Source organism: Uloborus diversus, chromosome 6 (genome assembly GCF_026930045.1).
Source record: "Uloborus diversus isolate 005 chromosome 6, Udiv.v.3.1, whole genome shotgun sequence".
Classification (NCBI taxonomy): domain Eukaryota; kingdom Metazoa; phylum Arthropoda; class Arachnida; order Araneae; family Uloboridae; genus Uloborus; species Uloborus diversus.
The window spans coordinates 83,606,028-83,633,171 of record NC_072736.1 but is presented as its reverse complement, the minus strand read 5'-3'; the positions used below and the strand labels follow the sequence as shown (position 1 = coordinate 83,633,171).

At 35.0% G+C, this 27,144-nt stretch overlaps 1 protein-coding gene across 1 annotated transcript in view; it reads left to right on the top strand.

Moving 5' to 3' along the window:
• The window catches only part of LOC129224151 (denticleless protein homolog), a 46,410-nt gene that overhangs the window by 6,968 nt on the left and 12,298 nt on the right, over nucleotides 1–27,144 (top strand). The window contains exons 3-11 of the mRNA XM_054858567.1: nucleotides 9,707–9,746; nucleotides 13,676–13,768; nucleotides 14,638–14,820; nucleotides 14,978–15,037; nucleotides 15,122–15,228; nucleotides 15,305–15,381; nucleotides 17,464–17,567; nucleotides 20,221–20,322; nucleotides 20,918–21,030. Of these exons, the coding sequence (XP_054714542.1) occupies nucleotides 9,707–9,746; nucleotides 13,676–13,768; nucleotides 14,638–14,820; nucleotides 14,978–15,037; nucleotides 15,122–15,228; nucleotides 15,305–15,381; nucleotides 17,464–17,567; nucleotides 20,221–20,322; nucleotides 20,918–21,030 (879 nt within the window). The remainder of the gene's footprint in view (nucleotides 1–9,706; nucleotides 9,747–13,675; nucleotides 13,769–14,637; nucleotides 14,821–14,977; nucleotides 15,038–15,121; nucleotides 15,229–15,304; nucleotides 15,382–17,463; nucleotides 17,568–20,220; nucleotides 20,323–20,917; nucleotides 21,031–27,144) is intronic.

Below are 27,144 nucleotides of genomic sequence, written 5' to 3'. Positions count from 1 at the left end.
TACACCCCTTACTGTTTATCATATGTCCTAAAAAAATTATAGTTTCTTTCCCAAATTCACATTTTGATTCGTTTATAACGATCCCGTAGTTAAGGAAACGTTTAAAAATTTCTTCTAAATGCTTTTTATGCTGCTGGTGATTTTCACTCGCGATTAAAATGTCCTCCAGGTATGGAAAACAGAAATTCAACCCTCTCAAAACGTCATCCAAAAAGCGTTGAAATGTTTGTGCTGCTGAACATAACCCGAAGTTTAGAAACGGAAATTCATATAACCCAAAAGGTGTTATTATAGCCGTTTTCGGAATATCAGGGGGGTTCACAGGAATCTGGTGATACGCCCTTATTAAGTCAACTTTCGAGAATATTTTTTTTCCGTGTAAAATGCTAACACAATCTTGAATGTGAGGAATTGGATATTTGTCCTGAACTGTTATACGATTTAGTGCTCTGTAATCGCCAGTTGGTCTCCAGTCATACTCACCTTTTGGGACCATATGCAAAGGACTAGCCCAATTACTTTTTGACGGTCTACAAATCCCTTTGTCAAGCATATATTCAAATTCCTGTTTAGCTATTTGAAGTTGCGTTGGGTGTAACCGACGCGCTTTAGCTGAAACAGGGGGTCCCTCAGTCGGAATGAAATGAACTGTATTATGTTTCATTACCTTTTGTGAAAGAACATTAAGTTGTGTAATCTCAATATATTTCTTTAACAATTCTTGATATTCAGAATTCCCATAAATTGTTTTCACATTCGGAACCTCGCAAAATATCGATCGACCGCTTGCACTAAATTTAGTCACCGGATCTAAAATACGCCTTTTCTTTAAATCGACTAGCAATTCAAAATGCTGCAAAAAGTCCGCCCCTATTATAGGCTTTGTAACGTCAGCTATGATAAACGGCCATCTCAATCTGCGTCTTAACCCGAAATCTAAATTTAATAACTTAGTACCGTAAGTATCAATCCCAGATCCATTTGCAGCGTACAAAGTGAATTCTTTTTTTCCGCTGTCTAAATTCAAAAAGGATTTTGGGTAACAAGAAACATCACTACCTGTGTCAATTAGATAGCTCGTTTGAGTTAAAATATCAGTGATATACAGTCTGCGACTAAATCCTGTTTTAGTAAAAGTCATAGAAACTTCCGACGATTTTGAAAAATTTGAAAATTTCGCTTCAAAAGCGCATGGTTTTACACATTTGGTAGCTTTGTCTTTAAATTTAAAATGATACCAACATAACCAATTATTCCGCTTTTCAGCTCTCAAATTAAATTGTTTACGGCCCTGAGATCGATTTGGAGACCTTGAGCGACTGCGCGTTTTTACAATTTTAGTAAGTTCGTCTACTTTCAGTTGCAATTGTTCCAACTGAATTTCAGTACTAGCAGTTTGGTATTTAAAAGTTTGCTTATCAATTGAGTTTACAACCAACCCAGTATATTCGCAAATCTTGTCTGCCATTTCCGCTAACTTTTCTAAATTTTCAGAACTGACCGCTAAAATTGTTTGCACTGGTACCGGTAACTTACGAAGCCAAATAATTTTTAAAAAATCATCATCTACATGCCTCTCACTTAATTCTTTCATTTTTCGTAATAACATAGATGGAGATTTGTCACCTAATTCTAAGTCTTCAATTAATGTCTTTACTTTACGACTCTGAGAAAATTCGAACTCCGCTAACAATCTTTCTTTAAGTGCGGTGTATGGTTTTTCTGGCGGCTGACATAAAATATCGGTAGCATGAGACAAAGTTTCTGCATCTAGCGACTCAACCAAATGATCGAACTGCGTTTGTTCAACCGTAACGCCAGCTAACCTAAAACTAGCTTCAAGTTGTACAAAAAATAACTTCGCATTATTAGGCCAAAAATTAGGTACTTTTACAGAAACCCTATTGCAACTTAAGTTTTCAGCACTTACTTCCTTTTGAGCCAAATTTAAATTCTCTTTTGTTTCCATACTAACATGAAACAACTAATAGCTTGGGTACAATGCTACACTCAAGCACCTCAAAGGACACATGCACAGAAAAGCAAGACAGTTGAAAAAAATTGAAGTTTTTCGTCGAAATAAATTACCTTCCGGCGAATTGCTGCGACCCATTCTTTCTTGAAATCATTTCGCTACCAACTGATAACTGCGTGTTCAGGTCACCAATGTAGAGACGGGTAATCCAGTTGTTAAAAGCGAACATTTATTGTAAATTGCAACAAAACACATTACCATTAAAAGAAATAAATATAAATTAATCAGTTCCATCTCGGAATAATCTAACATTTACACACAACACATCAATCCAGATACCGCGCGCTAGCCAACTCAGCTGGAGACTTTTAAATAAACTTTGCCAGATTTGCATGCGCTGTTTCTCTGAGTTTAGGCCGTTGCCACAAATCTAAATAAATAAGATCAATATCAATTTAAAACGAATTAGAAGTAAAGATATTATCTTTACTTCTTATTCGTTTGAAATTGATCTTCAATTGACCTATATCTTTTATTTAAGAACTTTTACGATTATCGGACGACGTGCAACTCTGAGGCGTACGTATCCGCACGTGAGCGGATGTATCCGCGCACGGCGTGCGCGCATGCATCTACATTATCTAGCTCTGGTGTATTAATATTAAGAAATTTTCGGAATCACAAAAATGAAACTTTTTCATACACCAGCAAGAGAACTGTACGTATTTCAATTATTTTTTAAACATGTTTCTTACATGTTCATCATTTTACTTTTTTTATGACATTGTTACAAATCCTGTAAATAGTAATTATTGTAGGAACGTAACCTGTAAATAGTTTCCCGTAATGAATATACAACCCCTTTTCATATGGCTAAAGTATACGACCCCTATTTCTTTTCTTTTCATTGATAAAATTTGATAACGGTCTACGCATTTCGCGAAGAGGTAAGAATGTTGTGGAAAATTCTTTTCAGTGTATATAAGCCGTTAGCGATGGATAAAGAGGGAGTTTCGATGGAGATTTCGAACTGAGAGCGTATTTGCTCTGTTTATTGCGAGGCATTTCGCTGTGTTGTTTTCGTATTTGGAAGTAAATACGTGTGTAAACGTTGAGTTTACGGTGTTGTGTGATAATTGCTTAATTGCTGATGAATAATTTAGCAGTTGTTGAAGATCTTTCCTGTACATAGTGTAAATAAATTTCCTGTGTTTTTATCAAGAATTGTGTCTTCATTTCAAGAAAGTGGAAGTCGCACCGAATCCGTTACAATTTGGCGCCCAACGTGGGGCATCTTCTGGACTTTCTTGGAGTAAGTGTGACTTTGGACATTTTTTTTCATAAAGACTGTTTGAATTTATAGACTTTGTTTTTATGGTGATTACTCGCGCAATGGATGACCAATTAAAACAACTTCTGGACGCAATTAATGCTGTGAAAAGTGACTTGACCGAAAGTTTGGCGGCTAATCAAGAACAATTAAAAAATGATATGGCAGCTAATCAAGAACAATTAAAAAACGATATGGCAGCTAATCAAGAACAATTAAAAAATGATATGGCGGCTAATCAAAACCAATTGAAAAGTGATTTAACGGTGCTGAAAAATGACCTAGTTTCTAACCAAGAGGAAATTAATAACGATCTTACTTCGGTAAAGACTGTGATGGAAAATAAATTTAATGAGATAGAGCATCGAGTTGATGCTATTGAAGGAAAGTTTGAGGCAGTTGAAGGCCGATTCATCGCAGTGGAAAATAAAATCGAAGAGAAATTTGAAGAAAAATTAAGTTACGTTGAAGGCTGATGCAATGCTGTAGAAAATAAACTGGAAGAAGAAGATAGAAGATTTCATCTATTTAAAGAAGAGATCTTTAAGGACGTGGAAAGGAGATTGGCGACCGCGGAAAGCCGCTCTGTACAGTTTGGCGCTCCCACATCGGTTGCTCGACCGTCCATTAAACTTGCCACATTTGATGGGAAAACTTCGTGGCAGGTTTACAAAACTCAATTCATGATAGTGGCGGAAGCGAACGGATGGGACTCTGCTACCAAGGCCTGTCATCTTGCAGCATCCCTGAGAGGTGACGCAGCAGACATTCTCCAGACCCTTCCAGACAGCCAGCGCCTGGATTTCGCCGCCCTCACAGCTGCGTTGGAGCTTCGCTTCGGTGAGAAGTGCCAGAAAGATTTCAGCCGACTCCAGTTGAAGTCCCGTTTCCAGAAAACTGGGGAAACCCTGCAAGAGCTTGCGGCGGACATCGAGAGACTGTCTCATCTTGCTTTTTACGACTGCCCTGCGGATGTTCGAGACAACCTGGCACTCAACTACTACATCGACGGGGTTCGAGATCCGGAAATCCAGAAAGCTCTATGGATGGCGGATGTCAAAGACCTGAATTCTGCCGTTGTGTATGCGATGAGATACGAGGCCGCCCAAGAAGCAACCCGTGTGGATCGCCATCTAATCCGGACTCAGGAAGCTGATGAGTCTGATTCCAGGTCGTCCCACCTCGCTGAACTTGAGAGACAACTCGGTGACTTGACAAGACATTTGAGCAGCATAACAGCCCAAAAGAAACAAGAGCAGAAGTGCTGGAAATGCGGTAGTGAAGGACACCTGCGAAGGAGTTGTCCGGCTCGCCAAGCTACGCGAGGGAAGGAAATCACCACCACTAAAGCTCTGAAGATTTCCTCTTCTAGTAGTGGCAGTGATGGACTTTTCATTTATGCACATGTAAATGGGAACCCCTGCAGACTGATTGTTGACTCTGGAGCCAATGTGACAATCATTAGGACAGATGTGGCTCGTGAATTTGGATTGAAACTGCTGTGGACATCGCCACGCGTAAGTCTCCAGACTGTGACAGGTGACAAAATTGAGATTGACGGTAAAGTGGACTTGGAAATAGTGTTTAGGAATGCCACCTACCATCATACGGCATTCGTCGCTAATATCACGGACCCCTTCATTCTCGGATTGGACTTTTTGAAGAAATATGACTTCACTCTCGACTTCAAGACTAATGAGCTGCACTCGATGAGAGAAGACATAGCCGTTTTCCCTGCGGAGAGTGATGTAAAATCCGCTCATCAAATAATAGCTCAAACAGATTTATCGATTCCCTCAAGGTCAGAATCATTAATACCTGGCTCCCTTGAAGAAAGCAACAGTTTTCGATTTGGACTCATTGAATGCCCTAACCTAAGCAATAACCTAAAAGGAGTGCTGGTAGCATCTACGCTTGTGGACCTTTCCAAGGATGTAATTCCTGTAAGAGTCGCCAACGTGAGTGAAAGGCCAAGGAATATTCGGAAAGGTGAAGTGTTAGCAACTTGTACTCCAGTAAACTGCATCATTAGAAGAATCAATTCCCCCGAAACTGTGTCTTCTGAGTCCTTGACATCGAAGTTAATTGGGAGTGCACCCTTATCGAAAGATCAAAGAACTGCTGCGGAACAATTGGTGGATGACTTTAAGCATCTGTTTTCATCTACATCGGAGGATGTTGGCCGTACGAATTTAACACAGCATAGGATCTACACTGGAGAACACCCACCTATTAAACAGCATCCAAGACGACTACCGTTAGCCAAGAAGGAAGAGGTTGAGACCCTCCTGAAAGAGATGAAGGAGAATGATGTAATCGAACCTTCATCCAGTCCTTGGGCCTCTCCCATCGTCTTGGTCCGAAAGAAAGATGGCTCCACCAGATTTTGTGTCGATTACCGACGGCTGAATGAAATCACCAAGAAAGACAGCTACCCTCTTCCACGGATAGACGACACCTTGGACACTCTGTCCGGACACAAGTGGTTTTCGACCCTGGACTTGAAGAGCGGCTACTGGCAGGTTGAGATACACCCTGATGACCGGGAGAAGACAGCGTTTACAACTGGACAAGGCTTATGGCAGTTTAAAGTGATGCCCTTCGGCCTCTGCAATGCACCAGCTACGTTCGAGCGTCTTATGGAGACAGTGTTAAGAGGACTTTCTTACGAATCCTGTCTGGTCTACTTAGACGATATCATCATCGTGGGACGCAGCTTCGAAGAACATCTGGCAAATCTTAGGAAGGTACTCCAAAAGCTTAAGGAAGCCAATCTGAAGTTAAGCCCGTCCAAATGTAATTTGTTCCGCCGGGAAGTGAACTACCTTGGTCACATCATCTCTTCTGAGGGTGTACAAACCGATCCAGAGAAGGTATCTGCGGTCAAGGGTTGGAGCCGTCCCGAAAACATCCATCAGCTGCGAAGTTTCCTGGGGCTCTGCACATACTACAGGAAGTTTGTGAAGGGTTTTTCCAACATTGCACGACCTTTGCATAAACTGACGGAGAGCAAGCAAAAGTTTGGATGGTCCAAAGAATGCGAAGATGCATTTCTACGACTGAAGGAGGCTTTAACATCAACGCCTATCCTCGCCTATCCTCAGCCTGAAACATCCTTCATCCTGGACACTGATGCGAGCAACGAGGGCATCAGAGCTGTTTTATCCCAAGAAATTGACGGAAATGAACATGTCATCGCTTACTGGAGCAAATGCTTATCAAAGTCGGAGCGAAATTGCTGCGTCACCAGAAAGGAGTTACTGGCCATAGTGAAAGCTGTAGAACACTTCCATCATTACCTCTACGGCCGAAAATTTCTGCTTCGGACAGATCATGCTTCATTAACTTGGCTTTTGAACTTCAAAAATCCGGAAGGCCAGATAGCCAGATGGATACAGCGGCTCCAGGAATATGACATGGAGATCAAGCATCGAAAAGGGTTATCTCACGGTAATGCTGACGCTTTATCAAGGAGACCCTGTCCTGAGAACTGCCACTATTGTTCCCGAATCGAGAAACAGTATGGAACGACTAGCCCTACCGCCTATCAGGTGACAGTGACTCCAATATCATCAGAACCTGATCCATGGAGTGACGATTAAGTTCGAAAAGATCAACTTGAAGACCCCGACATAAAACCCATTTTGGAGTTCATGGAAAGTGACAGTCGGCGACCTAGCTGGCAGGACGTTTCCATCTTCAGTCCTGCAACAAAAAGATATTGGGCTTTATGGAACTTGCTCCATTTACGGAACGGCGTGCTGTACCGAAAATGGGAATCTGATGACGGCAAAACATCTAGGTGGCAGTTACTACTTCCCCGATCAAGGATTTCAGATGTTCTGAAAGAAATACATAGTAGTGCGACTGGAGGACATTTTGGTGTCTTGAAAACCCTCAATAAAGTTCGGGAGCGCTTCTTCTGGAGCAAGGCGAAGGATGACGTGAAGAAGTGGTGCCATTCTTGTGACGCCTGTGCTGCTCGTAAAGGACCGAAGAAGAGAAGCAGAGGGAAGCTACATCTGTACAACGTTGGAGCTCCTTTCGAGCGAATTGGGATCGACATCTTGGGTCCTCTACCAAGAACTGCTGATGGGAACAAATACATTCTTGTTTCCATCGACTACTTCACCAAATGGCCGGAAGCATATCCCATTCCAGATCAAGAGGCTACCACCGTAGCAGAGACTCTAGTCCAACATTGGATCTCGAGATACGGAACACCTTTGCAGATTCATTCCGATCAAGGGAGGAATTTCATCTCTGCTGTGTTTAAGGGCCTATGTCAAATTCTCGGAATTGAGAAAACTAGGACAACACCACTACACCCACAATCGGACGGCATGGTGGAGAGATTTAACCGCACAATCCTAAATAATCTCTCGCTTATGGTATCCAGAAATCAACAGGATTGGGACAAGAAGCTACCTTTGTTCCTGCTGGCCTACCGCAGTGCTGTCCACGAGACTACCGGATATGCCCCATCTCAGATGCTCTTCGGACGAGAGCTTCGGCTACCTTGTGATCTCGTCTTCGGTCGTCCTCCGGATGCGCCTTCATCGCCTGAGGAGTACATCCAGGATCTCCAGGCCCGGTTGGAAGACGTTCATAACTTCGCACGAGAGCGAATCAACATCTCGGCGGAGAAGATGAAAACCCGATACGACACAAGGTCTACTGGACATGAATTCAACGAAGGCGACAAGGTTTGGTTATGGAATCCCATCCGACGGAAAGGTCTGTCGCCCAAATTGCAGTTGCATTGGGATGGACCCTACAAAGTCCTTAACCTACTGAATGACGTCGTAGTGAGGATCCAAAAATCACCTAATGCAAAACCTAGGGTTGTACATTATGATCGGTTAGCCCCATACTATGGCCATAGTTCATGAGTATTACGTAAACAACCATGGTTGATAACATAAAAGTTGTAGATAATTAATTTTTGCTTTTAATGTTTAGTAATATTTCTTGTTATTATTGTGTTTTCTGTATCTGTTTGTTATTAATTAATGTGTATATTTGTAAACTTGTGATAGAAGTTTGGCACCCTTTCTGGGGATTGTACTGCCCGGGACGTGCAGTCCTTAGGAAGGGGGCAATGTTACAAATCCTGTAAATAGTAATTATTGTAGGAACGTAACCTGTAAATAGTTTCCCGTAATGAATATACAACCCCTTTTCATATGGCTAAAGTATACGACCCCTATTTCTTTTCTTTTCATTGATAAAATTTGATAACGGTCTACGCATTTCGCGAAGAGGTAAGAATGTTGTGGAAAATTCTTTTCGATGTATATAAGCCGTTAGCGATGGATAAACAGTTAGTTTCGATTGAGGATTTCGAACTGAGAGTGTGTATTTGCTCTGTTTATAGCGAGGCATTTCGCTGTGTTGTTTTCGTATTTGGAAGTAAATACGTGTGTAAACGTTGAGTTTACGGTGTTGTGTGATAATTGCTTAATTGCTGATGAATAATTTAGCAGTTGTTGAAGATCTTTCCTGTACATAGTGTAAATAAATTTCCTGTGTTTTTATCAAGAACTGTGTCTTCATTTCAAGAAAGTGGAAGTCGCACCGAATCCGTTACAATATCTTATCAATTTCTTGAAAAGCCCGTTGACTTCCATGTTAAATTGATGGTAAATCAGAGTAACTAAAATAAATGTTAGTATTCAAAAACTAAGGTGATTTTGAATGAAAATTACCTTGAAAACAACAAGGTTATTACAAATTAAGCACATAAAAATAGCATATTTTTGAAATTTGTAATGGTATCTTTCACTTAGTTGAACCTAACCATATCTGCAAACAAGTACGCCCTGATTGGGTGTTTTCTGTGAACTCCCAAACATTTCCTTGTTCGGTCAATTTTGTCTGGCGATTTTGCAAAGTTATTGTCATCTCGCAAAATCTGGAATTCTATATGGCAAAATTTTCATCCTTCTTTAAAATTAGGGGTTCCAGTCAGCAATTGAAAATTTCCGCCCTCCGAAAAAAGTTTGTTGCCTGCCTTACGCAAATTGAACCCCCTCAGGAAACAACTCATAATTACAAACTTTGTTTTTACATTTCGATATAGATATATTCCTTAGATGTTTTTCAAGCCTACACTCTGGATGCAAAATAGAATTAATTGGAGAAAATGAATGTTTTTCAAAGTACCTCCACTGTACCCCATTGGCCCTACTTTCTCTCACCTGACTCTATGGCTTAAATATCGCTAATGTAATTTTCGCTTATTTATTTTCTTTATGAGTGTTAAAAATGTCCACTGTTTGTTACTAAGTAGCATGTTTCTAAAAAATATATTTTTAAGAAAATGTTTTTAATTTTCCTACTTGTTGTGTTGTGCTGCTTTGTTTGTGTTGTAATATTTCTATTTGTTTGCATTTTTATAGGAATCGGAAGTACCACCATTTGCATGCCGGTTTAGACGAGGTAAATATATATATATTTAATTGGGCATACATAACTTTCAATAGTCCCTCTGAATCAGGGGCGGATCCAGAAATTTTTGTAAAGGGGTCAAGTTTCAGACCAGCGTTACCTCCTATGTAAAAAAGTGTCTTTTAAGCAGGGGTGCTCATCTCTCAAGAGTGATGGTGCACCCCCTCATATGCTATGGAGTACTCTCTCTCCCCCAAAACCTATTCATGTACCCCCACCCTCTCATTTTCCAATGGCACAGTCTGCAGCATGGGTGTTGTTCGGGATTCCCTTAAAATTCCATCAAAAGTCTTATTTCTTTAGGCAGATAGGCTTGTCATGTACCGTAGGCTTTGATTATACAGTAACCCCTCGTTATATCGCGCTTGTCGGGAGACAACAAAAAAGCGCGATATATCCAAAAACACGATGTAACCGAGGTTGTAAAAAGTAAAGCAATTTTAACGTATTAACATAAAATTTAACGACATGTGCCCCAACAAAAACTTTAGTTTAGTATTGAACTAGGACGATTCGTTTTTGTAAAATCAAAAAGAAATTAGTCTACCAATTTTTCTTTTCAAAAAAAAAAAAAAAAAATCCAAAAATATTTTTATTTTATGGTGGAATATGAATTGAAAGGTTGTAGCTGAAGCTGTATTGAACTAAGTACATGGAAATCATACAAGGTTTTTTTTATTATTGTTATTTAAAAATATATATATTTGATGAGAAATATTTTCAAAAAAAAAATGTGATGAGTTTAAAGAAAAAGAAACATTTTTTAATTAAATATTTTTTGGGAGACAAAGGAAAAGCGGGATATATCCGAATCAGCGATATAACGAGACGCGATGTAACGACGGGTTACTGTACTAGATTAAAGCTATAAAATAGTTGGAAAAAGCACACACAACACACGACATGTATTTGGGGTGGAAGAGTGCTCGATGTTCTTTTAAAATGAATAAAAAAACTCAAAATAGCAATAACCCATTTTATTAAATGAATCTAATTAATCCTTTGAATTATGACATGCTGAGAAGAAATATCTAACAATAATAGTAAAAAAAAGGTTAACATTGATTCCATTAACAATAATCGTTATATAATTCTTGTCACTGGGGGGGGGGGGAGGTCAGCTGACCCTCCCCTGAATCTGCCCTTGCTCTGAATAACTGAGTCATGAGACTAAAAGTTTTGGCTGTCACTTTTAGGACTAATTTCCCTTTTTCAGATTAAAACATTTAATGAGCAGGGTTCGTACGGGTCATGGAAATCCTGGAAAGTCATGGAAACAAAATTACAGAATTTCAGACCTGGAAAAGTCATGGAAAATTGAAATTTTCATTGAAAGTCATGGAAATTTATTTCAAGTCATGGAAAAATTTCCTGGACAAAGAGAAAGGAACAGTAACTAAAGGAGCATTAGAAATCTTGAGTGATTTAACAGTATAACACATAAAAGCTATTAAAAGTGGAAAATTGAACGATCCAAAAATCAAATCTGAATTTTGAAATCTCATTGCATCCACTTCTGTCGCAGCCACTCAACATTTTTTGCGATGTGATTTTACTGCCTGGACATCACTTATTTTGAATTTTTTGTTATTTTCAACACTTCTTATGTTTCATCTTCTGTAGTAGCAAAATTTCACGTTCTTAGTTTTGCCACGCCCACTCAAAAAAAAAAAGCTATTCAATTGCATGCGAGTTCGATTCCATCACTCATAAGGACTTTATTATTAAGTTTATCAGAGTTTATCTTAATTTGTTGAATGTTTTAGAAAATAAAGATCTTAAGTCAGGCGATAGAATACAGAAAAAGAGGAATTCTAATGCTCTAAAACAGTAGTGCCCAACATACGACACGCAAAACTAATCCATGCGACCCACTGCTACGTTCAATGTCGGAAATTAAACGTGTTCTGGAATTTCTGAACCTATTAATTGATATGCATTTGAAAATATGCAAATTTGTAAACAAAACAAATATACTTTTGAATCAGAAGATTTTTTAAGTGTGCACTTATATTTTTTCCATTACGAGTAAGTGCTTCAAGGAGGCTGTGGCATTCATATAGACGTTTTGCTAAAATGCTCATTTCCAAGTATTACCAAGTTTGAGATTAAAAAGTGCTATTCTCTTCGTGTAACGAGGTCATGAAAATTTTCATTGAAGTCATGAAAAAGTCTTGGAAAAGTCATGGAATTTTTTCATCCAAATAGAGTATGAACCCTGAATGAGGAACTGCTGTTTCTTTTTAAGAAAACGTACTCTAATTCCATTGTGCTAAAATATTAAAAACAATTGTATAATATTAAATGGTGCATTAATTTTCGAACTTAAGTCATTTATTTTTATATATATATATAGTAGAAATTCAACGGATGTTGCTCTATCGTAACAGATTTTTATCAAAAAAGTACAACTAAAATTTTTTTAAATGAAACTCCCAAATATCATTTTGTAAAAGTTTTGGTCCATTAATTTTTGGTACGTAGATAATTGAAAAATTGTCATTTTTAACGAATTTCGGTCATCTTGGATTTGGAGCTACTGTTTAATTCGTAACAATGGGAGAAATAATAATTCAAATTCAGTAATTATTGGTATGAATTTAAAGCCATTTACATGAAGAACATAAACCTGTGGTTTAAATAAAGCAAAATATATCTTTAATTGTATTTTAGCCAATATCTCAACTTTCTCTGGAAGAGAAAAAAATACAGAGTTTTTGAAAGAATTACACTAATTAACCCTCACAATCACACACACACATACGTTATATATATTTTTACATATATGTATACTATGTGACCACTTTGCACAAACATGAGCAAGATATTATTTAACATTTTACTAGATTTGAAATTAAAATTTAAAATCAAACAATATCTAGCATTCAATTTTTTGACTAGTTGCTAGAATTTGTTTAGCTAGATTGTTTGCTGCTTATGATTAAGCAGACTTCCCAGTTTTCATTTTTCAATTATTTCTTTCATCCTTGTTTTTCACAATAACTTGATGATTTTTTATTGTTGTTTAAAGTGTACTTGAAGGGATTTTGAATTGAACAGAGCAGTTTTTACTTTCTTTGTCCATCTATAAACTTAAAAATTCTATTTTTTTTTTTTCAACCAATAGCACATTCAAAAATTTTCATCAGCCATTGTGATGTAGTCCAGTTTTTGTTCGAAACCTGACGAAAAATCGACTCTTTTTTCTCAAAGTGAGCAACGTGTTCTAAAGAAAATAGCAAAGAATCTTAACTCTGAGGAAAACTAAGAGTTGAAAAAGATACAACAACACCCCTCTTACCCACAGTTCCCTATTATCACACCACAATCCCCTGTTCTTAAAATTTCGTAGGAAAAAAAATGAAAAATTACAAGCAAATGTCTCTGAAATTGGTTCTACAACAAAAGTTACCTAGGAAAAATTTCAATTGAAGCTTGCATTGGTGTAAAAATTTCGCCGTATCAAGAGTTTCAAAGAATAAATTTTGAGACAACTAATGGAAAATACATAGGGGTTTTAAAAGATAATGCAGGATTTTTTAATTTTTTTTCGAGGCATCTGACTGCACTAGAACTACGTATGAAAATTAAAATATTAAAATTTTGTACTTCAAAAAAAGGACACAATTGTAAAACAATGGAAGAATTCTGAAATTCATCTGCTGAAACAATTGCTAAGAGCTTGGACATTGAAAGTTAAGTTTTAGTGTCTGTCAGCCCATTTTTATGACTAACCTTTTTTAATGCATAAAAATTTTACTGTTGCTGTATTTTAAGAGACTGCATTTCAAGTTATGTTCTGAATTTTGAAGAATCAACCAAAAGATTTTTTAGATCACATACTTAGTTTTAGTTTTTTTATGCTCTTTATGTTTTGTATTGCTCAAAGTTTATAATGTACTTTTCCTATCATTATATAGATGCTGCCTCTGAATTACTTGCCATAGCTAGTGAAGAAGGAGATGTTTTATTATATTCTACAAGCTATGATTATGATTCTAAATATTTACACTGTGAGTATTTATTTCTTTTTACTTTAATAATCTCTGCTTTTATCATTTACTTTCATTTTATTACGTGGTGTTTTTTATTATTGTTATTATTTTATTTTTTGTAAATAAGAGCTGATTAATCTGAACAATTGATGTTGCAGGGATCAAAGTTTCAAAAGGGGACAAAAGAAATTTTAAATGAATATATTTGAGGGGGGAAAAAACAATTTTATCGAGTATTTCTTGTTTAAAATGCTAATTTAATGTTGCAAATGATGTAAGGCTTCTTTTGAGACCATGGAAAAGGTTCTCTACAACAAGGGATCATTACATCCTAGGTTTGCTATAGCAGGGTTTGATTCTATTACCTTAAGCTAAATTGGAAATTGTGTTGAGTGAAAAAATTATTTATATGTTGGGTGTTAATAAATGTTCTTCAAGAGAAGTTTAGAAAATATTAATGATTGAATAATCTAAATTTTTACTGTTGTCAATAAGTAACTAAGTCAATATTATTTCATTTGTGAATTATCCCTTTATTTGGAATTTTGAAGACAACAGAAAATGCAAGTTTTCTGAATTAATTGTTATTTTTCATAATGATTTTTTTTTTCTCTCTCACATGCTAAAAAAAAAGGGTTACTAAGTTTTTTCTTTTTTCTTTTTTTTTGTTTGATTTGTCGAATCTTGCTGATGGCTCTGTTATAATATATTGTATGACAGGGAAACCTGTGATAAAACATTCAATTTTGCCGTTAAGTATTACAACTGTTTAAAAACTTAAAATGTAATTATAATGATTTGATCAACATAATAGTGAAGTTTTGCTATTCATGAAAATTTCAGATGCAATTCTTTTGAAAGAAAACATTATTTTATTTATTTTTTAGCATTTTCAGCACATAACAATGCAATATTCGACATTTGTTGGCTACCTGATAAATGTCAAATGCTGACAGCTTCTGGGGATTATACTGCAGCACTGTGGGACATGAAAACATGCAATATGATTGCATCATATGGATATCATTGTGGATCTGTCAAATGTGTGGATGTGTGCAATGAACAAAGTGGTATGCTCTAACGGTTCAGTTCATTTTTGTTTCAGTTTGGCTGTTATTTTGTGTTATTTGACCTTTGTAAGATTATTCATAGCTAAACTTTCTGCTTCTTAATTTGATATGAGTAGTTGTATGCAGTGGATAATTTGAATTTTTTTAATTTTTGAAGTACTGTTTGCCACTGGCTCTCGAGACGGCAATATTAGTATATGGGATTCGCGTGAACATGGTGAGCACATTGTTATTATTATTTTATTTATTTTTGATAGCATATATTTAATATTTTCTAACTTCAAACGTTGTTACTTCTTAGGTATTACATCTATGCCTTTAGGTTTTTATTTTGAAAAACCAGCTATTTCCATCAAAGGTGCGCATAGTCGAACTAGGTCTCCCATTAGTTCTTGTAAAAAATCATCGGTAAGTTATTAATTTGACTTTGGTGCTTCTTGTTTTATAATCATAACCGTTACAGTAAATAAAGATTTCTTTTCAGAAGGATACAGTTAGCAGCATTTCTTCTGTTGCTTTCCAAGATAGTCGGTATCTTGCATCAGCTGGAGCTGCTGATGGGTTAGTATTTATCTGATTTTTTTTCTTAACTCATTTTACTAATCTTAATTACTCATTTTGTACAGGCAGTCATTCCAATTTCAGTTTTCAGATATTGCAATCAGGTGTCAAATGTATAAATGTGTGCATCTTTCCCATTGGGGGGAAAATAGACGAGAAAGACTCACTTTCTGTTAGACCTGAGAAATCCAAATTTTTAAGTAGTTTGCTCTGTAGCTGGTAGACACTTTTAGTTTGTGGCCGCTTTTTTATCATTAGTAGCCACCATGACATTTTTTAATGAAAACATTTGCATATGAGACCTAACTGCTATGTTAGACATATATTTATAAAACAATAGAATAATGGAAATTTAACAACTAATAAAGCTTCTACCTACAATTTTTGTTAAAAAAAAAGTACTTTTTGTTTGTAAAAAGTTTGCATTTGATTTTCTTATCTGTTGTCCATATGGAACACCTGGGATTGTTTTTACATCACAAACTAAGTGCAAGCAAATAGAAATGACTTGTTAAAAAAAATGAATGAAGTAATAGCTATTTTAGGCCAGTTTGATTTTTAAAAAATGGCTTGTTGAATACTTCCAAAGTAAGACCATTAGTTGTAAGACCATTAGTGGTGGCAAGTGATTATTTTTGGTTCTACCCTCCGTTCAGTGATTTAAAATAAAATTTAAGAGAAAAAATAGTTTTGGGGAAAAGGGAAAGCCTTTTCAAGTAAGATTCCACAGAAGATCATATATAAAGATGAATTATTGCCAACTCCTGTATTTGTTAATTAATTACAGAGTGCATTCTCTAAGGTGATGAAAGGTTTTCAGAGCTTTCTTATGTATTTATAGCATTACACATTTTTAATACATAAATGAAATATTAAAGGTAAAATTACAAAATTATTATGAGATAAAACATGTCTTAGGAGGAGAAAATGTATTGGAAATGAAGTAAAACAATCTTTCTCAGGGAAAGGTAAATTCTAAAATATGACATTAAAGTACCAACAGAAAGAATATACATTTGAAAATACGTTCATTCATTATAAACAAAAGTTGAATTTTGAAATTGCAAAGCTGCTAACATTGAAATATGAAACTTAGGAGCATAATTAGTGAGACTGCATAAATAGCTTTAATAAAAAAAGTTTTAATGTAAAAGGATTTTTAAGTCAGCAACTGGGGACCAGCCTTGTAAGGAGATGAATCTACATTAAATAGAAATGGTGTGGACTAGGGGGTAAGGTTGTGGTACAAAATTGACAGTTATTGCTTATTCACACACTTTTCTTTCCAAGCCACGCTCACTTCAATGTGAATATTGGTGGAATATGAAAATTACAATGCCAAACAAGCCAATGACCAAGGTAGAACGTATGGATTTGTAAGAAGTTAGCTCATATTTTTTCAGGTGTTATTTCTCATTGAGTTCGCTGATGTAGTCATGTAAGATTAGCAGCAGTCAAATTTGTTTGAACTTTTTTCTTTTATTTTTTATGTAGTGTACTACACTACAAATAAGTAAAAAATAGCAACTACAGTAATTTTGCTACTTGTCCAGTCACTGTTCTGGAGTGACCACTCTCCATTCAAAAATAAAATGGTTATTGATGGATTGGTCACACTCACTACAAGCATTAGGTACACAAATTTATTTGCTTATAACATCCAATAATTTTATACAGTTGGTGTCCAGATTAACTCTTTATTTCAGTTGAACCCCTATATAAAGTTACGTTTTGGAAAGGCACATCAATAGCTCTTTTTAGGATTCTTTGATTGTGTTTATGTTCTATGTATTTTTGTTTCTGAATTTTCTCAAATTGTTCAATTTTCATTCATAATATTCCGACTTACTTCATATGCTGTCAAGTAATGTTCCACTTTTTCTATGAGTTAAATTATGAAAAAAAAATTCAACTGCACCGGTTAGATTTTCATCTTAAACTTGATTATTAAATGATTTTCTGAAGTCTTTTATGTATAGCTGAAATGTAAATATTTACCTCATATTTTTAAATGTAGTACTTTTGTGAGTAAAAAATGATTTGGTGTTTCAAATACTAAACTTTTTTTTCCTATTTTTCCAGTATTATAAAGATGTGGGACTTGAGGAAAACATATCTTTTTAATTCAAAGTTTATGCCAGCACCTGCTTATCAGATAAACTATTCTGAATCTAAGTCAGCCCAAGGTAACTATTCTTTTAGTTTTGGATTAGTATGATTGTTAAAAGATAAGTTAATGATTTTAGTGGTTTTAAAAAATATATACGCACTAAGCAATGTTTCATAAACCACAGGAAATTTGCCTAAAACTCAGCTGCGTAAATAAAACTTAAAATGCATTGAGTAAAAAACCACTTGCATAAAATTATTCTATACTGTTCAAATTTTCACCAAAATTAATCACAGTTCACCACATAGATTGATCACGCCGTCAGGATAATAGGATGTCCAATAGGATTGCGCCGTCCCTATGTGCTAGGTCGTGCGAAGCGCGACAGCGCTAGAGCCAAAAAGGAGCCTAGCTCTACTGATCAAAAAGGCTTCACATGAAGGGAAAATAAACTCTAACCATAAAAGTAAAATGTAATTCTTCATTATATCTAATGGAGGCAGTGAAAATATACTGCTCATTGAAACAATTAATCCGTCTCACTGAGAATCTAAAAGGAAAAATTATTGACTTATTGTGACTCAACATGCTATTCAAAAGTGCTATATTTTGCACTGAAAACAAGCGACTTTAATTAATGCATGCATTAGCATTTTCCTTCTACCTGTGAAGCCGTGAATGCTATTTTGGTATATCTCTTTTACACGAGGTTAAGCATACAAAGAGCAAGAAATTTGCTTATCACCATTTTGGTTCTTGCGGGAGTACCTTGTATTATAATTTGTGCAATCATAGTCCTTTTGTTATTTTTAACTTGTTTTAATTCCACTGCTTCATGTTATCATACATTAAAAAAAAATACCGTAAGCACATTTGCAAATTTCTTTGTGCGTAATGTTTGTTATTGTAGACAATGTTTTAGGCTAAGTTTTTAGTTCCAAAAGGTAACGAGTTGACAATAATTATTCAATTCTCCTCTCCCCCCCCCCCCCTTTATCTCTTAAACTATTTGTGCATTAAATTTAAAAAAATACTTAGGGGAGACTATTTATTTGTTTCGGATCTTAAATTCAATGCTTTTTGCAATGGTTCCGTAGTTTAGAATTTTTTATTTTACCGGAAATGATTTTACTTTCAGGTTTTGAGGGAAAATATCCTCTACTTCAATTTAGAAATCTAGTCAGTACTCTGTTGTCATGTTTTGACAGGCATAACACATTGAATAGTTATTTATTCATCCATTAGATATTTAGAGCATGTTAACTTAGACACTTAAAATATTTTCTTTTACCAAAAACACATTAGCATATCAAAGGGAGGGTTCATCAAACCAGGCCCAACCTGAAAAAACCCGCACGGTTTTTTTCGGCAGGCATACTTGAAAAAAACCCGCTATCTCGGTAAAGTGCCTTTTTCACAATTTTCTATATTTCGAAATATTTTCTTCAGAAATAGAAATTTTTCTTGCTGGACAGTAAATCAAATATTAGAAATTTAAGCTGCATACTAGCAGGCAATAATTATTTCAATCACATTCCAAGATTTTTTAAAATTGTTGGTGTAAAATGCTTTGATTAACTGAAACTGGCAATCTCTTTTTTGACGGCAGCTCAATGCAAAGTTTCCAAGAGAAAAAGACAGATTCCAAAATTCAATTTCAATCGCCCCTCCCTTACATCAATCCATACTCGAAATAACTTTGAGGTATGAAGTAAAAACATACACTGTGATCCAAAATTGAAAACTTACGGATTGTTTTTCTTTTGATAAATTAAATGCCAAACTTATTTTTTTCCCATATTACATTTGTCTACAAAACCTAACCTCAGGAGTTAATTATATTTTGCTTGAACGTCACTGCATGAAGGCGCTCAAAAGAAAATAGCACAACAGTGCCGATAAGTCTTGACGTGGCCCTGATTCTGATTTGCTTATAAGAAATTACCTTATTGTACAATGTTTATGCCAGGGAAAAAATCACAAAATGTCACCTTTTCAGACCATTTCATGTGCGTCCAAAATTTTTACATAGCTGGAGCAACGGCAAGAGCACCAAATTGCAAGTCGTGAATCAAGTTCAAAATACTACGTCCTCTAAAATCATCTTTGCACTGCAAAATTCGGCAATTTGTGTGCTCTCCTTCTAATTTGAAAATGGCATAACCGGACCAAACTTCAGACAAGTCTCTTCACGAAAATCACCGGACCTCTGCCTTGCAATATCGAGACTCCAGGCTAGGCATTGAAGAATTCAGCATGTGTTATTGCTTCATTCGATACTTTCAGATCACCAACATTCTGACGTTCACTGCCTTTCCAATTTCTATCACTGGTGCTGGTTGCAAAAAGCAGCGTCAGCCAGGATGGGCCAGGGTGTTCCAGGCTCTCTCTTTGAACTTCCTCTTGTGCACCACTTTATTAACATAACATTGCTCTCAGCAATTTGCTAATTCTGCCATATACTTTTTGGAGTAGTACACACTGTCTATTTAAAAAGCTTATTTTAATTTTCAAAAGCAGGATAAGAAAAAAAACAATTATGTTTACTTAGTGATAAAATTCTACTGAAAATTAAAAAAAAAAAAAATGCTTTTTGCAAAATTGTGTAAAATATAGTTTTTTTTAATGTATGAATTTAGTGTGTAATTTTCCCATGTATAACAGTGGACTGCCCCATTTATTCTTTAGAAAGCATGTGTTGTGTATGTGAAAAACGTTTTATCTTTCAGGTTGTACAAGTTTAGCATTTGATTCAACCTTCAGAAAATTATATGCGTGTAGCACTAGTGGCAAAATATTTCAACTTGATTGCTATAATTATAGTGACAATGGTAAGTGTTATTGTTTTTTATTTAAAAAATATCTAAAAACTTGATATTTTTTGTTATAAATTTTCTCTTTGTCTCTTTTCTCTCTCTTGCTGTATGGTTTGCAATAATTTATAGTATTAAAAACCTAAATCAGAACTTTCAACTAAAATACTCAATAAGTTTTTTTTTTTTTTTTTTTAATAAAAATAGCTCCAAAAGTGAGAAAATTGCTTATTTGTAATGCATTTTCAACTTTTTTCAAGATATGGATTTTTAAAAAGAAAAGTTATGGATAGAAAAAAAAAGGATGATTAATTGAAGTCTGAATGGTAAATTTAAAGTTGGTGATCACCCCCCCCCCTAAAAATTTTAATGGCCCAGTCTGCGTCATGACACCCCCCTCCTCCCTTGGTGGGCACCCTGGCATAATACTAGCGTATTTGCAATATTTTGATTTGAGAAACTATGTTTGTATATAAAAAATGTCTTGTGTATGTTTATCAAAAGCAAGTATAATGTTTGTGCATAATCATATGTATTTTTAAATATTAGATCTCTTAAAATCTTTTGCCTGTCTGCATTAAATATGTTCTCAGTAGTGCTTGATTCTTTTCAGTTATAGCATATGAAGGGTTTAATTGCGCTACATACTTTGTAAAGATGGCATTAAGTCCTGATGATCAATACTTATTATGTGGCTCAAGTGATCATAAAGCTTATATTTGGAAGGTAATTATATGTCTGTATTTTAAGTTCTCAATGGTCAGTAGCTATTAATTTAACAGATATTTGAATTATAGCCAGTAGCGGATTCATGACATTAAAACTGCATATTCTAAAAGAATGAACAATTTATACTGATTTTTCTAGTTGTCCTTTATGAAAATGGTTGTAAAATGTTATTCCAACCGAAAAAAAACTTTAACACTAGAAATACTGCGTTTTCCATATACAATGAAACCTGTGTAAGTTGACCACTTGCGGTGCAGTACTTTGGTGGTCAACTTATAAAGGGGGTAATGATTTTTTTTTTCGTCATTTCTAGCTCCATGTATTCATTTTTTGATTGATTGACACTTACTCTTTCTGTTCAACTCACTTTCATTGTTTAGCATTACTTTGAAACTATTATTTAAAATGTTATTCAAATATTTTTAGAGATTATTTTCCCAGAATGACGTATGATGTGTCATGCAAATTTAAAATTTCAGTAAATTAATCCAAAAAAAAAAAATCTTATTATTTATGAAAAGTTACTCATTTGATATTAATAGTTCCTAAAAATTCATAGCTTCTCAAAAATTACAAATTTTTCTCATATACATTTATACTCCATGATAATCTACTTTTCAACAAAATAACTCCTTATTGAAGTTGGCGCACTTATTAGACACTAGTTTTAGAAATTCCATATGTGTCAGCTAATTTTCTCTGGCTTTCTCCCTTTTCAATTAATTTTAATTTTTTATACTTTTTATTGATCTCAAGTTCAACTAACTTTCTTTTTGAAGCTGTTTTATGTAAAACTATAACACAAAGAGCAACAAGCTAGACTCTCATAGTTCAAAAAAGCAGTTGAAAATGAAAATGTGTGTGTGTGTCCTATCTCTTAATCACTTGCACCAGAAATACTTCAATGCAAGTAACCTTACTCTTTAGCACAATTCCATTGTCGCCACAAAATATTGCAACTGGAAAAAAATACTTTGTACTTTTCTATTGACACATGTTTTCATTGAACAGAGAGTACAAAGGCAATCTCAAATAGATCAACAAAAGAAAAACAAGTTTGAGAAATAAAAGGGTTCTTAGTAGTTTTCCCATGTGGTTAAACTCAAAAGGAGGTTTAGTTATGCTGCTGTTTCATTTAGTTAGTAAAATGCTGTTCTGGTATCAAAAATATTCTTGGAAGGCTATAAAAAAATAATAATAAAATAAAATAATTTGCTAAGTAAAATTTTAAAAACTAAACCAAGTGGTCAACTTAGAAAGGGTTTTTTACAGTACTCCAAACCAAATTTGGTGTTCATTAGTGGTCAAGATAGACAGGTGGTCAAGATAGAGAGGTGGTCAAGATAGAGAGGTGGTCAAGTTACAGAGGTTTTCCTTCATTATATAAGATAGGACTAATTCCGTTCCTGACAAAAGCGGTCAACATAGACAGGTGGTCAACTTACAAAGGTGGTCAACTTTACAGGTTTTACTGTACCTAGAAAAACTAGTTGCAGTCATTTTAACCGCCATACTTAAAAGATTAAAAGTTTCATCTTTTCAGGATTTTTAATCATAGAAAAAATTTGTTTCAATACGTCAGAAATTAATTTAACATTTTAATCATAGTAAAGTCTGCAAATCAGTCTCAGGCAGCTTTTTTTTTTTTTAAATTTTACATTCGATCAAGTGAAATAAATACACATGCTTTACATAATTGGGATTGAGAAAGAGTAAATTTGTACAAAAAAGAGGAACTTTTCCTATCATGTAATAACTAACAAGTATTTTCAACTAGGCATGTATTTGTTTTCAAAATTACCTAAATATTGCAATATATCGTACATTACTATCTTTTACTGTAATCAGAAATACTCATTGTTATCACTTTGCCTGTATATGAGCCATAAAGTTTTTTTTTTTTTTTTGCATTCAAAACAAATGTTTGTTGATTTATTTCTGCATTGTTCCATTTGACACTGTTTTAACCTTTTCTTGAGGTAGACTTTATTATCTGTAGCAAAATTTCCTAAATATCGCAATATATTGTACATTACTATCTTTTACCGTAATTAGAAATACTCATCGTTATCACTTTGTTTGACACAAAATTGATCAGTGGAGGTGACTTGGAGAAAATGGAGAGTTCTGTTTTTGAATGTTTTTTTTTTTTTTTTTTTTTTTTCTGGCGTTGGACCCTTTTTCTTTTACTGGTTTCCATATATTGCGAATCAGTTTTTATTAGAGAGGTTTCTTCTGATTCTGACTCTGAAGAAGTATTTTTTCTGCCAATCTAGGTTACGAAAAATGTTTGCAACGATCTGATGAAAGCAAATTATTTTCATTGCTGAGAATATATTGCTCTTCAGATAAGTCAGGCTGTTCATCCGAACCAGAATAAGGTTTTAGATAAATCTGCAATACTTTCAGGAATTCATGTACTGATAAGCTTGTCAATGAATACTGTATTCAAGTGCTATTGTATTGTTAAAAAAAGTTTGTGTAGATATGAAGTGACTGCGCAGTTCAATATCGCCGAAGGAAAAAAAATTCAATGTTTCAAGCAAATCACATGTTTTGGTGCGCAAAAGAATTCCAGCACAAATTTTTGGAATCCACCTGTCTATATTTACTTCTTTTCAGACCCAAAATAATTTCACGTGTCCAGTCACATGCTTTTTAAATTTACCTCATCATTTCTCATTGTGCGGATAGCAGAAAAGTGAAACCATGCGACCAGCAGGTGCTACTCAAGCCCAAAAAAAATTACTCACCCTGACAACTAACAATAATCCATTGTACACACCTGATAAGAGAAAAAAGAAGAAAGCGGATGCACGAAGAAAGGTTCATTTAGCGGTCAAAATGACTGTAGTCAGTCTTTCTAGATATGAGCATTTATAGCGACTATAATAATAGGCCTAAAGAAATAAAATATACTGTTGTAAGATCTTAATATTCCGGAATAGTCAATGAAGGAAAAAGTGTTTGAAAATTAAACGCAGCAAATATGGGTACAGTCGGATCCCGCTACAACACAATCCGACTTGCGCGAAATGGCTATAATGCGAGTTTTTCATGAGTAATGAATTTTTTATTGCTGACGCAAATTACTCGCTTGCAACATGAAATTTTTTGGAAAGGAGCATCAGTGGTTTAACACTAGAAAGACAGAAGCGGCCATTGTGACCGCAAACGATTTTCAATTACAGTCGGATCCCGACTTACGCGAGTGATGCGTTCCAAGTTCCCTCGCGCAAGTGGTCAAATTGTTGTTCTTGACAAATCATCTTATGTTGACAAAACTAATGATTTGATTTCTTCTGGTCCATATTTAGAGATTTCTAAAGATCCTAGTGAAAATGAGTTAAACACTAATTCTTCTGCTGTCAAGTCTGTTCAGTCTATTCCATTAAATGTTAATCGCTCTGTTATTCCTTCCATTGCTAATTGCGCTAGATTTTATGCTTTACCCAAGGTACATAAAGCGGGCATTCCTTTCAGGCCAATTGTTTCCAATATTGGTATGGCTTCTTATAAACTTGCAAAATATTTAGTCTCTGTGTTTTCTCCTCTTATGAGTCATAATGTATTCACTGTAAAAAAACTCTATCGATTTTGTCAAAAAAATTCAGAATTGCGTTCCGAATAATTCTTTTATGGCTTCTTTTGATATGAACTCATTATTTACAAACGTTCCGGTCGAGTTTTCATTGTTATGCCTTCAGAGTAGACTGTCTGAATTTCATTTTACCTCTTAGGAAATTGAGGATTTAGTTTTCCTTACTCATACTTGTATAAAGCAATGTTCCTTTGTTTTTAATGTTAAATTTTATACTATGTTGGATGGTTTGGCAATGGGAAACCCACTTAGCCCCATCCTTAGTGATATTTACATGCATTACTTTGAGGTCAAGTTGTTTCAGAAACTACAGTTCCAATTCTATGTTCGCTATGTTGATGACTGTTTTGTTCTTATGAATCACGATCAACTAAGCATTGATGATGCTTTATCTATTTTAAATTCCATTGATCCTCATATTCAATTCTCTTGTGAAAAAGAACAGAATAATTGCCTTCCATTTCTGGATGTTCTCGATTCTCGAACTGAGTCTGGTTTTGAAACTACGGTTTATCGCAAACCTTTTGCTGTTTCATTACCCCCACATAGATTATCGTCTCACCCTCCTAATCAAAAATATTCAGCTTTCAACACATTTGTTCATCATGCAATGAATATTTGTTCTTCACCTGAGCTTCTTAATGCGGAACTTAACTATTTAAGAGCTGTGGCTGTTGATAGAGACTACCCGCCCACCTTAGTTGATTTCATTTATAAAGAACTTTGCAAAAAATCTCAAAATATTGTTCTTAATAGAACTTTTAGCACTAAGAATATAGTTGTTCTGCCTTTCTTCCCTGGTATTAGTTTTCAGGTTGCTAAGATTCTGAAGCGATTCCAATTCCAAGTGGTATTTTCTCCTATTAATAAACTTTCTTTTTCTTCTCTTAAAGATTCTATTCATCCTCTTAATTGTTGTGGGATCTATAAAATTGTTTGCAATTGCGGACTCGGATACATCGGGCAGACTTGCCGTTCTTTGAAATTTCGGTTAAAAGAACATCAAAGATATGTCAGAAAACAACAGTTGAATAAATCCAGTATTGCTCAACACTGTTGGGAATCGAATCACTCTTTTGATTTTAACTCTTATCAAATTATCCAAAAATGCCCCAATTCGTTGGATCTTGATTTTTGGGAATCTTTCCACATCCTGAGGAACTGTTCTAATTTAGTTAACGATCTTACTGCAATTCCCTATTTTTCTTCTATGTGGACTCCTTTATTACAATTGGTTTAGTTTCTCTATTATTTTTATGTATACGTGGTACATTTCTTACTTTTATTTTTTTCATTTTTTGCTTTCTTATTTCGTTTTGTGATTAACTAATTCCAATATGTTTATCCTTCACTTTCCTTATCCTTTCCTGCATTTCTCCATTTGATACATTGCTTCCATACATAGTTTTTCCCGCTGGTAAATTTATTGCTAATTGGTTTCGTGAATGCACTTTCATCCCTTTAGCATCACAGACAGCAGAAGTTCATACACTGTATTAGTCTAAACAACGCTTTGCTTTAGTTTTTACAAATTACCGCTCCGATTCTTAACAATTTTTTTTCTTTCTTATGAACGTTGATAAAACAGAATGGTTCCCAAACGAAGACTTTTATCTAAAATTAGCAAAAGTGAAAAGAAAAACAAAGTTTCTGACAAAGCAAGAAAAGGTAAAGAATCTCGATTTTTGAACAATTATAAAGTGCCTCAAAGATAGCACGGCAATTAGGTATGAGTTAATTTTCGATACGTACAATTAAAGAAAAGGAAATCCACAAAAGTTCAGAACTTAGTTTTAATAATGAAACTCGCAGAGTAGTGTCTGAGCAAAGTACAAACATCATGAAAATGGAAGGAAATAGTGGTGTTCCCACACTGCATAAACTTCATAACTTTTAAAATTATAATTAAAATTACGATATCCACTGTTCAATGCTATTATAATGCAGTAATGTTCTTTCTGCAAGCACCCTACTGTTTAAGTACATGTATCTTATTGATCATTGATTTTGTGCTTCATAACAGAGTAATCATGTTAAATAGTAACGCTTTTTCTAAAATACAGTAAAAAGTCGGTTCTTTATAAAACATACGGTAATATATAGTTAAGAAATAGGTTTGAAACAATTTGATGTGTATTAAAACGTGTCTGAAATGATTGGGTATGCTTATAAAAAAGTTCTAAACATACGTTGTTCCACAACGCGAAATTCCGACTTGCGCGAGGGGACTTGGAACGCATCCCTCGCGTAAGTCGGGATCCAACTGTGTTATAAAATCCTTTGCGGTCACAATGGCCGCTTCTGTCTTTCTAATGTTAAACCACTGGGAAGGGTGGGTTAGAAACATCTCCCCGTCTCCCCCTATCAATTACGGTCATCAGCAGCATTGATTTTATATTCATTGGCCAAATTGTACATCTAAGTTTTACACCATGCAATTTTCAGACATTTAAAGCATTTTACCGACTAAAACCTTTGGGTTATTGTAAGCTCCCAGCCTTTCTCAAGAA